We start from the raw sequence: 16,639 nt of genomic DNA on the forward strand, positions 1-16,639 counted from the left end.
TTGGTTGCCCATCCCAGAAGCGAATGAAATCAGATGTTTACCCACTGCGGAAGTGAGAGTTGAAGGCAGAGAGTGAGTGCTGCGCTGCGGAGTTTGGGGGATCTGTTATCCAAAAGACGCGTCTGTGGGAACGAACTCAATCAGCTGTTTTGGTTGGTGCATCCGATATTTTAACAGAATATTACATGGTATGTACTTGCCACAATTAATTCCATAACTCTTAATACATTGCAGTGCTGAAATTGGAAATGTTTTTTTGGCAATTTATTGACTAGGCATGTACTCGCGCACTGATCTGTATGTTTACAAAAAAAGCTATTTGACAGTTACTGTACCAATTTGTCCATAATCAATTAGGCTGTCGTGATTTATTTTGTGTAGAGAAATTCAACGCCACAGTATTGTTTTATCTCCATCTCGGTAAATGATTCCCTAAGGAAAGAAACTTTGAGCAATGTTTTACAAAAACAAACACCCTGATCCAGTCGCAGAAGTCTTATTATTGTAAGTGATCACACAGAAGGACAATGATGTCCAGATGAAACTATCTGGTTTCTGATTGCAAATATAAAAACAATTTTGGAGTGTAATACATGGGCTATTTTTGTCTCTCAACTTGTGAGCATACTTGTGTTTCCTAAAAGCGTTAAGGACATGCCACTGAGCAGAGCTCTTTGAAGTGTGTGTGAGTGTTTCTGTCTGGGCCTGTAAGTGGGACTTGAAACACTTGATCAGTGTTCTTTTGAAATTGATTAAGGGCCATGTTTCAAAGTAACTATCCTTTATTACACGAATGTTCAAGTATGCCTAGTTGTCAGTATAATATACTACTCTACAGTCTACTGACACTGCTCCTCAAATATGTTTTACATTTTTCCACACTTTCATAAGAAACATGCTTGTACATGTAAAAAATGACTTACTGTAAGGCGCTTTAAGCAGTAGTTGTAAGGAACAATTCCTAAAGTTTAGGATAAGGTCAGTGTGTCTGTCTGTCATTGCTCATATTATGCCCAATCTGGATTAAAACGAATCCAGTCAAATTAATTTGAGATCTTTCTGAATATCCACTCAATGGGGAATGTTGACATGGTAGGATGGTTGGAAAACCTATATGGATTATGATTTTTAAAAGTGTGTGTGCAGGTGTGGTTTTGTAAATAGCATGTGTGTTTACATTCTAGGTTAAATTCCTAGTATTTGTATGAAGTGAGTTCAAGAGCACTCCTTTCTAATTATGTGGTGTGGATGCAGTTTTCTGACTTTCAGAAACAGAAGGCACGTACATTATCTGTTTCTGCTCTTGGTGTGAGTTTGTATTCGTATTTTACAGTTTGCACATGTTCCACATCGTTCTCTCTGGTGTGGAGGAGAACCTATCACGTCTGGTTCTGGTTTTCCACATTAGCCTGGCTACTACAAATGGAAACAATATTGTTCTGTTTAACTAGTTTTCTTTCATTAGATTAACAGTTATAGTTTTGTATATATATATATATATATATATATATATATATATATCAAAAGTAGTAGCCTTTAAATTGACATTAAATACAGTTCAATACAGTTTCCCTCAAACAGGTGGACTGGGGGAAGTTTCAGATGAAAGAAGCAATTATGTGCGGCACAACCTGACAATCTGCTTTATAACAAACTTTCTACTTGTTAATTACTGTGGAAGTTCAGCATATTTATGTTGAGATCATTTCTTAAGGGACATGAGAAGAAATCTCAGATAATACTGGAATGTGACTCCATTAGAGTGACAGAGGGGGAGAGAGAGAGGGAGGAGGGAAAGGAGGTTAGGTTGGGTGAAGGGTCCTACGGAATGTGTTAGAAGAGGATGCCAGAGAAGTAAGGTGTGTGCTTGTGCGTGCGTGTGTGTGTTTGTGTGTGTTTGTGTAAAGTACCAAGTGTGTCAGTATGATTTTGTCTGTGTACTTGATCATGATCATGAATGTGTGTGTAAGTGGGTATGCATGAGTGCATGCTTGTGTGTATCTAAGCCTAAGCCCCCTCACTCCTTAATGAAATCTCCAGTCCTTGAGATGCCCTGGTGAGCACACAAAGGGAGCAGCAGGCCACTGATGGTTATCTCGCTGGGCTTCTTTGGCTGCTTTCTGAACGGGCTCTAACAGAGGCACTCCTGTGTCGGAGCCTTAGATGGCTATCACAGACAAAGAGGCTGCTCTTTAGGAGCGCTCTCTCCCCTCCTCAAATCGGACTCACATTCTCTTCTCAAGGCATAGACACACACACACACACACACACATACACTTCCTGACATTTGCCATTCACTCCTCGATAGGATATGACTGTTCCTCAGATATCTGCAGGCCTTGAGTCTGTGAGAGGTTTTATGGCTCAGTGTGTCATCTTTGGAATCGCACCGCAAATCCTTAGATGTATCATCTCACCACTGGCAAACTCCACAAGGCACTTGGAACCCAACCAATAAGATTTCACACTGCAGACCTGAGAAGGGTCACCCACTTTTCCTAGACATATTTCAGTAAGTGCACTGTGCCATGCGCACACAGAGACACACACACAGATGCTCACATCAAAAGCAGGTGAGATGTTATCTCTTTATCTGTTGGCACGCCAACAGCTTTGAGGCAGACTGTCAGAAATACTGTAATCATCCTTTGTCAACCACACAGACTCAACAAATGGAGGGAAGTCGATATGGGGGTTTAACCGTAAAGATAATGTAGTGTCTATGTGTCTTTGATGACAAAGTATGGTCACACAGACCAGTGGTAGTGACTTGTGGGCATTCCCATCTGAAAGAGTGCATGCCCTCTTTGTGTTTGGTTATGTATGTACAGTATGTACGTATGTAAATAGCTCTGCTTTCCAACTTGCTCGGGTGTTTGAATGAGGCTGTTATTATTGTTGGGGAACCTGGATGTAGCAGAGGTTGTTCGTAATTAAGAGTTTGAGATATGTCACGCCTGCACGGCCTATCTATTGCAGGTCTGAGACCAATTTTGAGAAACAGTGGGTGCATGGAGTTCATTGGGCTGGAAACTGTATGAGGCAGTCACTCAACCTCACTCATTGCTCCCCTGTCCCTATGCTGCAGAAGGGTTGCAGTCACTTGTCAACATCTTTTCATTTCATCCTCTTGTTCAGGCCTTGAAAGTTTCACCTTTGGCCTTTTCCTAGTGAATAAGCGAGGGTCAGAGAGTGGAGGAACTTCCTTCGCTTCAGGACAGTTCCAAAGTCACTTTACTTTCCACAAGTACAACCGTTAGACCTTACTAGGAAACAGGTGGAGCTGACCTAAGATCAGCATCTATGCACTTTGTCTCCTTTCTAGCAGATTAAATAGAAAGTTGTCAATTAACACAAAAAACTGTGGTTGCTTCCTGTTTCCCAGTTGGAACTTCAGGATAAGATGGGATAATAATGGCCCCAGTTGTTGTTCAAGTCATCCTTCCGTTCTATAAGTAGCATCTACTCTACTGGGCAGGTGACCATTTGTGCTCCAACTGCGTTGTTACCAATTCTGTCAGCTGATTCCAATTTCAACCCATCTGATTCCAATTGTGTCGTTAGTTAATGGTCTTTGCTCCTTGTCTAACTGCAGACCTTTACTTTGTGCTTTTAACTAAGGCTATGTAGCACAGGTATGTACTGTTGCAAATATGACCTGTTTAGGGCAAAAATACTTTGTCATCAATCTTTTTTTTTATTGACACAGACAGGTTTGTAATGGTCTGCCATTGAACAGCGCTCTTTGCGATTGACGCCTTCTCCGGAAGGCACAGGGTAGACTTCCTCCTTTCATTTAATTATTCCCATTACCTCCTCACATGTTCACACACACACACACACACACACACACACACACACACACACACACACACACACACACACACACACACACACACACACAAGTAAATGATTAGTCTAGTTGCAATATCATGAAAGATTCTGATTGATGTTCAAATGACTTAGTGGCATGCAGTGGACACTCCTAATTCCTCAGAACCTGTGAACTGTGGGATTTGAACACACAGTTCAAGCCCTTCATACAGTACAAGTGCTATGATGCCGCTACATCGCGCAGTAAACACTGTCCATGCCATGAGTCTAGATATTAGAATACACATTAGTTTATTACTATGAAAACACTTCCTGATGCCTGAAACAATGTTGGCTTCATAGGTCACTTCATCATCATCTTTGGTTTCCATGATATTCTAAATGGAACGGATTCTTCCCACTAATGTCCACCTGTGCTCACTTCAGTGTATATTAGCAGTGCATGTAGAACTCTTTAGCCTGGTACTCCACGCCCCACATTGTGTGCATGTTATTAGAATAGCCTTTCTGTGCCCTGTCCTGCGCTTTTACCTTTTACAGTAGCACCCTCGTTAAAATATTTCTGTGGTCCTCTGTTACTTAGAATAGAGCACAGCTGTGCTGTCCTATTCTTGTCGGTTCAATTCTCCTCTTGTAACCCCCGTTCTGTCTTTACCTCACTCCCACTCTCTCCCTCCAGTGGTAATTTACGCTGAAAGTCTTTCACAAACACACACTAAAAGAATGTCTCTGTGTCTACCTCTCTGGCTCTCTTTCACTCTCTCTCTCTCTCTTACACTCTTACACTCTTTCTCTCTCTCTCTCTCTCTCTCTCTCTCTCTCTCTCTCTCTCTCTCTCTCTCTCTCTCTCTCTCTCTCTCTCTCTCTCTCTCTCTCTCTCTCTCTCTCTCTCTCTCTCTCTCTCTCTCTCTCTCTCTCTCTCTCTCTCTCTCTCTCCACTCAGACGGCTAAAGGGTGAGATGCTGTTTCCTCTAAACTTGAGTATTTCCTTCCAGGTTTCCCCAACATGCATCGTACCAGCCAGCTCTCCTGTCTCCTTGCTCTGCTGCTCATTCAAGGTAGGTTCACCCCGAAACACCACCAGAGAAGCAGATGTTACAGGAACATATGAAAGAACGGTCATGTTTAAAAAGAGATGGTGAGAGAAATGCGTGGAAGAAAAATACCTTGAGAAAAGCCAACTCAAAGGAAGTCCACAGGAAAGGATAACTAGGAACTTGTAAATGGTACACATAGTTAAGCATGAATGTACCGGTAATATCTGGAAACAAGTGGAGTACTATTTTACAGTTCAGTGAGGATTGTGTGACATGTTTTACAAGCATGTTTTTACCCCTTTCGAACAGTTGTGAATTTCATTGCCTTTTGTCTGTCAGATTTTAGCGCTTCTTGCCAGACAGCTGAGATTTGTCTTACTTTTATAGCCTATCCACAGAATGCACTTGGGCTATGAACATTCGCCCTGAGGAAGAGGCGTTATTGCTAGGACCAATATACCAGTTAAGGTGTTTTCTAAAATAACTGCTTTAGCGTCTGCCAAAGTATTTACTGTTGGCCATTACAACACTTTGAACTTCAAAAACCAGCCTGGTGCATGGCTTAGACGGCTCCCCCTTTCCCTCCCTTGCTGACAAGACAAATAACATGTTCCAGTGTTTGAGGACCTCAGGATCCATATAATCCCAGCTCCATGCACCCAGCTCCACGGATAGATAGCACCTAATCATAGTTTTCCTGGGAGATTCCTGGGAACCTTCCCAGAAGCCCCTTAGCTTTCCTCTCTCACTGACACGGGTCGTCCTGTCAGCTAGGCTCCTCACCCCCACAAAGCTTTCTCCTACACACATTATACACGTGTTGTAAATCTGTGAGGAGGTTTGAGGTGAAAAGAATGACCGTGTTCAGAAAGGGCCTTCGATGTACACTATAAAACTGCCTACACAGGCCTTAAGGTTCCACAAGTCGGGGGCCCTGTGGGGTCATGTGAAGCATCGAGGTCACTGTCACTTTGAAGATCAAAGTCAACGTTGGAAGTGTGGTTGACACAGTTGAAGTAGTCGTATTGGACCGTGTGGAAGACTAACCCTAAGATGAAATGAAATGGTGTTATCTGATGTTATGGACCGTCAAGGTTGAGCCAAATGATTTCGAAGATGAAGTGATGCGATGAGATTTAAACCAGTCAAAGTTGTACTCTGTATCCAGCTGTCTGTTTAGGGCTGTCGTGAACCATGAAAATAATACCCCCTGTTACCCTCAGCATTGATTGTCTGTTCCATGGCTGAATCACATCACAAAGGACGTGAACATGAATTGGAACTGGTCGTGAGCCTTGGGGCACAGCTAAGCAGCTTTTTTTTGCAAGATAAGAGTGTTGGAAAAGTCATTTTTTGTCTTCACGAAGCACCTGGACAGGAGAAGAGGTGTTGATGTAGCCTACTTTAGCAGGAAAGAAGACATGCAGAAGTGATGTGACTGAAAAGCACGGTTTGAAAACTTTTTATAGTGTTTATACGATGTAGACAGGCCTCAGTGGTAGAGGTAGTGATGAACATTTTCCGTGGATTTGATTTGTTTGTCTGTGTGTGTGCTGGGGCACCAACTACTACAGTATAACAGCACAGAATCTAGCTCAGTATAGTGGCAATGGGGTGTAGTATTGTGGTTGACACTAGTGATTCCTTAGTTATTACATCCCCTGTAATATGACACATGTTGGGTATTTATGAAGAGCTGAACAGGAGACACATGTTCACTGGCTCTCATGCAGTAGTAGGTTTTTAGTTGGCATACGTTCATGTTTGTTCAGTGTACACGTTTCTATCACTCAACAAGCATCACAAACTCTTTGTATTGTCCCTTTGAATTGGTCTAGTGAAGGAAGGACACTGAAAGCACCCTAAGCTTTCTGCGCACCAATGAACCATCATACTTTCCCAAGACTCGCTAGATATTTGCCTGTCACTCGGTGGTCACCATGGTGATATGGGAAGGCCTACTCATTCCTCAATGTTTGTGCATCCAAGATTACATGCCCCCATTCCAAACCACACACCGCCCCGGAGAAAAGCAATGGTGCCCATTAAACTACTGTGATAAAAGGATTTCATCTCTCCACGTTGCTGTCACCCTGTCTTCCAACTTGATGGGTTGTTGTGAAAAGAGGGAGAGGATGGTTGTTCAATCAAGCAGCTAGTAGGACTCACTTTGAGGACAGCTTCGCTCCCGTTCATTCACAAGGCCCAGGGGGCGTGGTTGGAATGCCAATCCCTCTAAATTACGTCCCTTTTTAAAGAGTTCAAAATGGTAGACAACTAACATTTAGAGACCATGGAGGTTAGGGCCCCCCTTGGCCCTAGGGAAGTGTGTGTGTCTGTGTGTGTGTGTGTGTGTGGGGAGGGGGCAGGGTTCTTGTGCGTGTAGCACAGGAGGGGTAAACACACTCCATGGGCACGTGCTAATAAGAGGTTGTCGTTTTGAGTTTGTTCTCTATCATTATGCTCTAGGCTGTGAGTCACATCCCAGCCCTACAGTTGTTCAAACTTCTCATCACTTTATCCACATACCAATTGTCACTGACATGACATGACAGTAGGATGGTCTAATGGTTCAGCCTCCCAGCTAGTGTTCCTAAACATCCTGACTGAACCAACTGATTGTCAGGCTCCACCTTTCTGACCGGTTGTCAAATCTACGTTACCGAAACGAAAAGGGTTTCAGATGTTTTCGTTTGACCTCTGTTCTTTCACTCACCATTTTCTTAAGTGACTCCTTTTAAAGTTGTTGCTATTCTCTTCCCCACAGTTAACCCTGTGCGCTCTGTGCAGGAGATCCAAGCCAACCGTGAGACCATCAGTAAGATCCACACTGCAGGAGACAGTGAGTAGCATGTGGACCTCAGGCTGGCCTTGGTTCTTCTCTCGCCGTGTTCTCAACAGGCTGCACGGTTGATGCGTGTGATGGTGTACCGCTTGCAATGGGGAAGAGTTAGTCGTGTGTGTGTGTGTGTGTGTGATACCTGCGTATGTGATCCAAAGGTTGTGTGTGTGCGTGAGTGTGTGTGTGTGTGACTGGGCTGGTTGGGAGAGCAGCAACATGTTTCTGTGCCGTCTGACAGACGACAGCAGGCCGTCTCCAGCTCTAATCGCTCCCTTTACGGCCGAGGGCGTGTTCTGACATGACAGCTACACCACTCATCATTTACACTGCCAGCCGGTACAAACATGCTCAACGTTGTGTGTGTGTGTGTGTGTGGGGGGGAGAAAAAGATTGTGTGTGTGTTATTGTATATGTGTGTGTGAATGTTTGAGAAAGAGAGAGAAGAAGAAGACGACTGCTATGTGACATTGTGTATCATTGTGTGAGTTTGTTATTCATTCATTCATTCATTCACAGTGAGACTTATTGCAAGTTAACAAGCGTAGCTCACAAATCAACGAATTGAATAACAAGATGCTCAGCCAGGAATGCAACTGCTTGGCATCCAGCCACCAATTGATTGCAGCTGAATGTGTGTGTGCGGTCCTGTTAGTTTACTGGGAAGAAAGCCATGTTGTTTTTTTTACCTCTTCTTTTTTGTGTGTGTGTGTGTGTGTGTGAATGGCTGTGTGTATACTACATGTTCATTTGTGTGTTTGTGCTAACCTAACGTGAAATCGATCCCCTTTTTCCTGTATGCGTGCAAGTGTGTGTGGTGGTCTGAGTGTGCGGACATGCGTTTGACTCTCCCTTCATCGCCGTGTGTACGTAGTGATGAAGTGTTCTACTCCAATGGACGTGCTTATCCTCATGGACGGTTCCTACAGCGTGGGGAAGGGCAGCTTTGAGAGATCCAAACACTACGCACTCAAACTGACAGAAGCTCTGGACGTCAGGCCCAACAAGGTACAAGCCACACGAACGCGGGTGCAAAGGTAACTCGTGTTATCTGTCCAAATCACAAGTCAATGTTGTTGTGCCACTGAGTACAGGCATCATAAATCCAATTCATATGGGTGCATTAGTATCTTCATAAATTCTTCTTGAATTATCATCGTTGGAAGGATTGCAACCCCCCCCCCCCCCCCCCCACAATACATTTCCCGAGAGGGACATCTCATCTTTCAGATTCCCATAAAGACATTACTTTTATGGTCTTCTGTGTTCAGGTGCGAGTGGGATTGATCCAGTTTGGCTCCTCTCCTAGACTGGAGATCTCTCTAGACTCCTACTCCACCAAGGCAGAGCTGCGGAAACGATTGAAGAAAGTCACCTACAGGTACAGTACAGGCTCCTCTCTTATCAGTTCTGCCTTCTTCTACAGGATTTGTTTTGCTTTAGTTACTGAATGTCTTTGGCAGTGTCAGTAACCACCAATTATTGAATGGTCAGCCTGAAAAAAAGAGTCGATTCCTCAAGAATGATCGACTGAGTTGCTCAGTAAAAACTAGGGGTAACGCACCTAATCCAGACCCAGGAGTTGAGTTGTTGATTTACACCCCTGCAAATTCATTCTTGGGCGGCGGGCCCAAAACTTGCTAATCCAGCCGGACGTACCATTTCCCAGAGGGGGCGGGGGGGGGGGAGGGGGGTGAAAGGATGATTTCACACGACTGCTGTGGAAATATCTCACGTCAGTCCTGCACAACTGCTGTGTGAGCCTCTTTAAGCCCCGTCTGAAATGCCTCCAAGTGTTTGGTACGTGCTTCAATGATGCCATGTGAATCTCCCTGCTGTTGTGCTTCACCAATTTTAGACAAATCAGCGGCCTCGTACTATTGTGGAGTGATTGGCAGAAATGTAGAGAGACACCCATTGAGGTAACGAGAGACAAAGACACTGTTGATAGAATAGGTCCCTCTTTCCCTAAACATTTTCGACACCACAGATGACCCCCTATAGATGTGAGTATACCACATAAGGCTTTGGGATACACACATATTATTCACGCACACACACACAATTTGAAGTTTGGCAAGGATATAGGGAAGGGGTCTCTGGTACTAGAAGCAAATTAAATTCAGATTAAGAGTAGATAATCCTGCTTGGAAATTGGATAAACTGGTACACTTGAACAAAGTGTGTGTGTGTGTGTGTGTGTGTGTGTCTACTATGTATATATACATTCCTATGTGTAGTGTATTCCTTCTTGTGTATTGCTATTGTAGTGAGTGCCCTCACAGTGGATCCCAGTCTTTTGTATTTTACAGTATGTATAGTCTACGCCGGCTTGAATGCCTAGACAATTCATTGTTTGTGTATGAGAGAGGTCAACAACAAGGCCACAACTATCACATTTCCAACACTCACGTTCCTGTCAGGCTTCTCCCAGCAATTACCATCTTCCACCCTGTAAACACTGTGAAAGTATGCAGACATGAAACAGAATACTGAAACCACCCATAGACTCACCGTCTTTAATTCTCTGTTTTTCCCTTCCTCCGCCTTCTGTCCCTCTCTCTCCCCCCCCTTCTTCCTCCTCTGCTCTGAACCACCTTGTTCCCCTCCTCTCCCCTCACACTCCTCCCCCCCATCTCTCCCTCGTTTATCTCCCCCCCACCTCATTACTCTCCCACCACATTGTTCAACCCCTCCTCCCTCCCTCTCTATACCTCTCCTTCCCCATGCCAACTTTTGTTCCCCTTTCACCTCTCCTCCACCCACCACATCAACTCCTCATCCCTCTCCCTCCATCCCCCTCTTCTGCTCCTCCTTTCCCTTACCTCCTCCACCTTCCTCTCGCTATCATCTCCCTCCTGTGTCTCCTCTGCTCCTCCCCTCTAACCCTAACCCTAACCCCCAGAGGGGGCAGCACCCAGACAGGTCTGGCTCTGAAGTACATCCTGAAGAAGGGATTCCCGGGCGGGCGGAACGCCACCGTTCCCAGGATCGTCATCCTGCTGTCAGACGGGAAGTCCCAGGGCGCCGTGCTCAAGGCCGCTACGGAGCTCAAGCAGATGGGCGTCACCCTGTTTGCTGTGGGACTCCGCTACCCCAGGTAAGGCTGTGCGTCTGCTTGTGTGTGTGATACGGAAGGGGGGGGGTTAGTGGTTTGTTAATTGTGTGTGGAGTTGAATATAGGGCGGGGTCCAAGCAGGAAAAGAGAGAAGAATCTTCATTAATGATCCCCCTGCTTAGCTAGGAAGCTTAGTAAAGAATAGAGTTGACATTTCCTCTGCTTCAAGATCTGCCCACGCATAGCAAAACCACACACACACACACACACACACACACACACACACACACATCCCCTAGTCTCTCTGTCTGCCTGCCTCTTACCCTGGGGTGTCTGTTGGCACCGTTAGCGCCATGGTTACAACAGGGACTGGAACTGGGGAACCATCTTTCTCCTTCAGTGTTCTCCAACAGAACTCTTTCACACGCTCTTTCAATGTCAAACGCTCTCTTTCAATGTCTCTCTTTCTCCCTCTCTTTAGGCAAAACGGACTCCTACGTCACAGTTTTTCGGTGGTTTAATGTTATGAGCTGTCTCTCTTTTTTTCTACCTTGCCTCCCTCTATCCCTCTCGCAGGTGGGAGGAACTCCACGCCCTGGCCAGCGAGCCTGTGGAGAGTCACGTGTTCTTCGCAGAGCATGTCCAAGACGCGGTCAACGGCCTGTACACCACCCTCACCACCTCCTCAGTCTGCACTGCTGTACCCCCAGGTAGCTACCGTACTTTGGCCCTAAACCACAGGTAGCTAACAGCCCTGTCCCACCTCACACAGCCCTAACCCACCTACCATAGCCCCAACCCATCTAACATAGTCCTAACCCACAGGTACCTAACATAGGCCTAACCCACAGGAGAAACCTAACAATCTGATCTGAGCATTTTCGCACTTTTCAACTTTCCTTCTTGAGACATTTTCAAGCATCATCGTTTGGGATCATTGCTAGGGATCGTTGTGTGTTTTTGGCGGTGTTCAGAAGACACTGACCCCTCACTGCTCTCGGCCTCTTCCCCTCCCTCTCTTCAGGCTGTCAGACGGAGACGCTGCCCTGCGAGAGGAAAACTCTGGATACCGTGAAGGAACTCCAGGGCAACTTCATGTGCTGGAAAGGCTCGAAAGGCTACTCTCCATACACCTCCCTCTGTCCTTTTTACAGGTCAGCACAGACAACACGCCCTACTTCCCCCCCTGACACACAAGTACACACTGCGACACTGTCTGACCGCATGGTCACGTACATTCTACATGTACATGCTCAAACAGGAAATGAAAGAGCGACCTGTCCTTGATAGGACATCCTCTGACTTAGGTGTGTGGTGTGTCTCTACGCTTGTATGGTGTTTATGTGTAGTGATGTCCTTAGAAAACAGTGACACTTCTATTATCGTTTCTTCTCATACCTTGTTATTTCAGCCAAACACCTGGAAATATCTATATCATCCCTGGTTCATGTGTTGGAAACTACTTCGGTGCATTCAGAAGGAAACAGCTGTCATTTAGATGCATCTGTTCCTGAACAAAGAAGATAATTCTACAGTGTGTCAGTTTATGGGGATTTTCCATAACAGAAGCTACTTCATGTTGCAGGTGGAATAAGGTTTACAAGAGACACCAGACAGTCTGCCATCGAACTATTTGTCCAGGTAAGTCCCTAAAAACACCCGTACACACACACACACCACACGCATGCATGCACCCACACACCACACATCACCACATACCTTGAACTCCCATCCAACATGTATACAAACCATGGTTGTGTTGTGTCCCAGAACCGTGTGACTCCCAGCCCTGTCTGAACGGGGGCACGTGTGTTTCTGAGGGGCCAGAGGCGTTCCGCTGTGTCTGTCTGCCCGGCTATGGAGGACACCCCCAATGTGGTGAGTGGAGGTGGTCAAGACAGTCTCTCATTTACTCTTTCAACTGTGGGGTCCACATAGTGTTGACCACATTAAGGGTAGACTTGCTTTTACCAGTCACGATCAATTAACTGATATTTCGATGCTTTGTTTCCATGCTTTGTAATGGCTGGATAGAGTATCTGACTTGAGCCTAAACTATTCATGGCTTACTTTGAGATGATGTGAGATACGATTCATATTCCGAATGAAGGAAGAGAAAGACAGGAGATGTAGTCCAGAAAGGGGAAAACATTCTTCCTGCATTCCTACTTTGTGGCTGTCAGCACTGCTTGGTGACAACACAGATCTGACCCTAGAATAGATGCATGAGCCCCTATGGTATTTTTGTTGAATGAGCTATATTATTAAAACACCCCTGTTCCACCCTCACCCCAGTTTCAGCCGAGATCTCTATCAAGAATATAGTGCTGAATGATGGAAGAATAAGATTTTTGTGAAAACCTGAAAATGCTGTATACAGTGCCTGTGAATGAGTCCACAAACTGACCCTATCCTCTCCCCCTCCCCCAGCCCCGAAGCTGATGTTGGACTGCTCCGTGGACCTACTCTTCCTCATAGAGGGCTCTACCACTCTCACCTTAGAGGGGTTCCTGCGCCTCAAATCCTTCCTCAAACGCTTCCTACAGGCCGTGATGGGTCACGACACCCCCACGCTGGTGGGCCTGGCCGTGTTTGGTGGTGAGACGCGCGTGGAAGCTCCGGTGGGAAAGTTTAAAGGGGATGTAAGGGGTCTCCTCAAAGCAGTGGACGGGCTCCAACCCATCGGAGGGGAAACGAAAACGGGTCAGGCGCTCCGCTACGTGACCCGCCACGGTTTCCATAGCGCCCCGGTGTTTGCCGACGTGACCGACGACCTCCCTCGAGTTGTGGTGCTGCTGACGGCCACGCCAGCCGTCGACGAGGTGGTGGAGCCCTCGAAATACGCCAGGGACCGGGAGATCTTCCTCATAGGGGTGGGGCCTGACGCCTTAAAGGAACAGCTCAACAATATCACAGGGAATCCTCAACGGACTGTCACCTACTCCTCCCCTGATAGGTTCAATGCCAAAATCCCGGAGCTGAAAGCCAAGATTTGCAGCGTGGACAGTCAAGGTACTTCTTTGTTGTTGAATGCGTTGATGTTTTGTAAATGAAAGAGGCCCAGATGCAGGAAAAGGTTCTGTTTGTAACTCCTTTGTTTTTAGGCTTATTATCTAAATACCTGTAGTCTTTCTACACGGAACCTTTTTATGAGACACGACCAAGTGAATTTACCGATCTGCTCTGCCGCGATGATGCGATGCTGTGAGTCTCCCTCCTTCCCTCCCTCAGGGTGTCTGGGCCAGGCTGTGGACCTGGTCTTCGCTCTGGATGGCTCCGGGGGTGTGGGCCGTGACAACTTTGCCACGCTCCGAGACTTTGTGCGCAGCCTCAGCGTCCAGTTCGACATCAACCGGGACGTGGCCCAGGTGGCGCTGGTGGTGTACGGCCGACGCCCCGTCACCACCTTCGACCTGGACACCCACGACACCGGCTCTGCCGTGCTCAAGGCCGCCGCCGCCGCCAACTACCTGGGCGGCTCCGCCTCCACGGGCTCCGCCCTGCTGCACATCCACTCCAACGTGCTGACGGTGGGCAAAGGGGCACGGCCGGGGGTCAACAAAGCGGTCGTGGTGGTGACGGACGGGTCGGGAGGGGACGACGCGGCGGTCCCTGCCCTGAAGCTCCGGGAGAACGGCGTGTCGGTGTTTGTGATCGGGATCGGGGACGTGCAGCGAGACAGGCTGCTGCGCATCGCCGGGAAAGAGGACCACATGGTCACCGTGACGTCCTACGAGGAACTGAAGTACTTTGAGGATGTGCTGGTGCAGATGGTGTGTTCAGGTACTGTTGCAGCGTCCCTGACTTGGCCACATGGGCTCATCTTCCAACACTGCCTCGACAGTCTCTTTCTAATTCATGAATTCTCATACATGTTGATTGGGGATTACAATATGATGTCATTAACAGCATAAAAACATTCTATGATAAACATTGTCTCATTGAAAACTAGAAATAGTTTTCCTTTGGCTTACATGGTTATTTTTTCCTCATTCCAGTGCCAATCCATTCTAATATATTCAGTGACTGTATATATAATTGTATAATACTGCATGATATGTATAGTGGAACATTACACAAATCGTCTTCTGAGCTACAAGCACCAATAAGATGGTTTGAAGCTATCAATGCCTGTGCTTCATTCTCATATCAGATGTGAAGAAGCCAGTAGACCTGTGCAGGCCCAGCCCCTGTATGAATGACGGGATCTGCATCCTGTCTGGAGGGAGCTTCCGGTGCCAGTGCCAAGGCTTCGAGGGGGCCCACTGCGAGACACGTCAGTACCCGATGAGCACTCACTTTCACTCTACTCTCCAGGTCCCTAAGGCCTATTGTACACAAAAGGTGAAATTAGAGTGATATGGAACACATAGGAACTTGGGTTGGACCTGAAACTTGACCTGCTGTTCCTCAAACTACACACTAGAGGTCCACTACTTATCAACAAGCGTAAATTCTCAATAGCTGCGACCGATCGACTGACATATTGAGCTATAGAGCTGCTAGTCGCAGTCAAAGGTTATTGATGTTGAAAGTTTTGTCTTTAGCCTACACAGTACTTAGTTAACATGATCTATTCAATGTTACTGTTTTGACTCTCAGGAAGTAGCAGGCCGTCCTCTAGAGGAGACCTCCCCAGACCTGCAGGCCTCAGGAAGAAGAGCAGACAGAAGAAGAGCCATGAACAACTGCTGCATCACTACAAACTCCACCGCAGGAGACACACAGACAGGGCAGCCTCCTCCACACACACATAAACAAACACACATAAACACACACACACACACTCAAACACACACTGATAAACACACACACATAAACATACACACTCCTAAACACACACTCACACAACAGAACGAGCAGACACTGTGCACGCAGCACATGTACTCTGCTGCAGACACCTTTAAGGGCATGCACATACATAAAGGAGTAAAGGGATGTTTTTATGAAAGAGGACTTGGATGATATCATGTTCAGTGCTTGTTATTGTGGTGAATCTCTGATGAGAGACAGTAGGTCCCCATGCAGCCCATAGGATTTGGCATTACTGAAACTTACTATACAGCCATCATTGCGCCAATGTTTGACGTGGTTTTGTACATATTTTAGTTTTTTCACACTACAGTACATCTGAATTAATATTTGTTCATTTGTTAAAGATTACTGTAAAGTCAATCTTTCAGCAACTACAAATAATTTATTATTAGTATTATATTTTCATCTTGGTGAACACAATTCACTTACCAAAGGGACCATGTTTTGTCCTTAATTTCTGGCTTCATTTACTGTCTTATTTGTTAACCATGTTAACTAGTGCCATATTTTCCATAACCTAATATTTTATAACAAAAGTGTAATTGTTATTCTGTTGGATTATCTCTGGGAAGAACAAGATATAACACTATTTTAATAAAAACTATTTATTTTTTTCTTCTATGATAGAACAATATCATGACCACATTTTAAGTGTCCATGTATGACTATTACGAACTATTGTTTGTAATAGTCACCAAAAAAAAATCATTTCACAACTTTAACAGGCCGGCTGTTTGGACACAACCTCTGCTGCATATGAGTTTACTTGGGGCAGTGATTCTGAGGTTGGCTATGAGGTCCTTGTGTGGGAAATCACCAAGTTAACAACAGGAAGGGCAGGCTGCTGACAGTAGCACCAACATGACGAAGTGTACAGAAACACTTGTATCCTCAAACCAATTTCCTTCCCTCCCATTAAGAAGATCAACTTGCAGAATAGTGTGCCTCAATTTGAATTTGTTTGACGCTTTGAAGCTTTGACTATTAATAGTAATTTGTTGTACTTTTCAAGTTGTTGAGGGCTAAATGTATAAAGATATATATTCTGACCAGTGT

General features: G+C 45.7%; 1 protein-coding gene across 1 annotated transcript; it reads left to right on the forward strand.

The window, feature by feature from the left end:
- The first annotated feature begins 33 nt into the window (after positions 1 to 33).
- Positions 34 to 16,633, forward strand: vwa2 (von Willebrand factor A domain containing 2). The gene is made up of 14 exons (XM_062474627.1): positions 34 to 188; positions 4,830 to 4,892; positions 7,639 to 7,713; positions 8,585 to 8,718; positions 8,982 to 9,091; positions 10,616 to 10,810; positions 11,345 to 11,478; positions 11,793 to 11,922; positions 12,354 to 12,409; positions 12,539 to 12,646; positions 13,199 to 13,780; positions 14,000 to 14,551; positions 14,922 to 15,044; positions 15,371 to 16,633. Exons 2-14 carry the CDS (start codon positions 4,841 to 4,843, stop codon positions 15,523 to 15,525), a joined length of 2,406 nt encoding a protein of 801 aa, XP_062330611.1. The 5' UTR covers positions 34 to 188; positions 4,830 to 4,840; the 3' UTR covers positions 15,526 to 16,633.
- Positions 16,634 to 16,639: the final 6 nt, after the last annotated feature.

The sequence above is a fragment of the Osmerus eperlanus genome, chromosome 12, assembly GCF_963692335.1.
Source record: "Osmerus eperlanus chromosome 12, fOsmEpe2.1, whole genome shotgun sequence".
Classification (NCBI taxonomy): Eukaryota; Metazoa; Chordata; class Actinopteri; order Osmeriformes; family Osmeridae; genus Osmerus; species Osmerus eperlanus.

Coding starts and splice junctions, on each gene's coding strand:
- vwa2 (XM_062474627.1), top strand. CDS start 4,841: ATGCATCGTACCAGCCAGCTCTCCTGTCTCCTTGCTCTGCTGCTCATT. Junction 9,092..10,615: donor TTGAAGAAAGTCACCTACAG/GTACAGTACAGG, acceptor CCTAACCCCCAG/AGGGGGCAGCACCCAGACAG. Junction 12,647..13,198: donor TGGAGGACACCCCCAATGTG/GTGAGTGGAGGT, acceptor CCCCTCCCCCAG/CCCCGAAGCTGATGTTGGAC.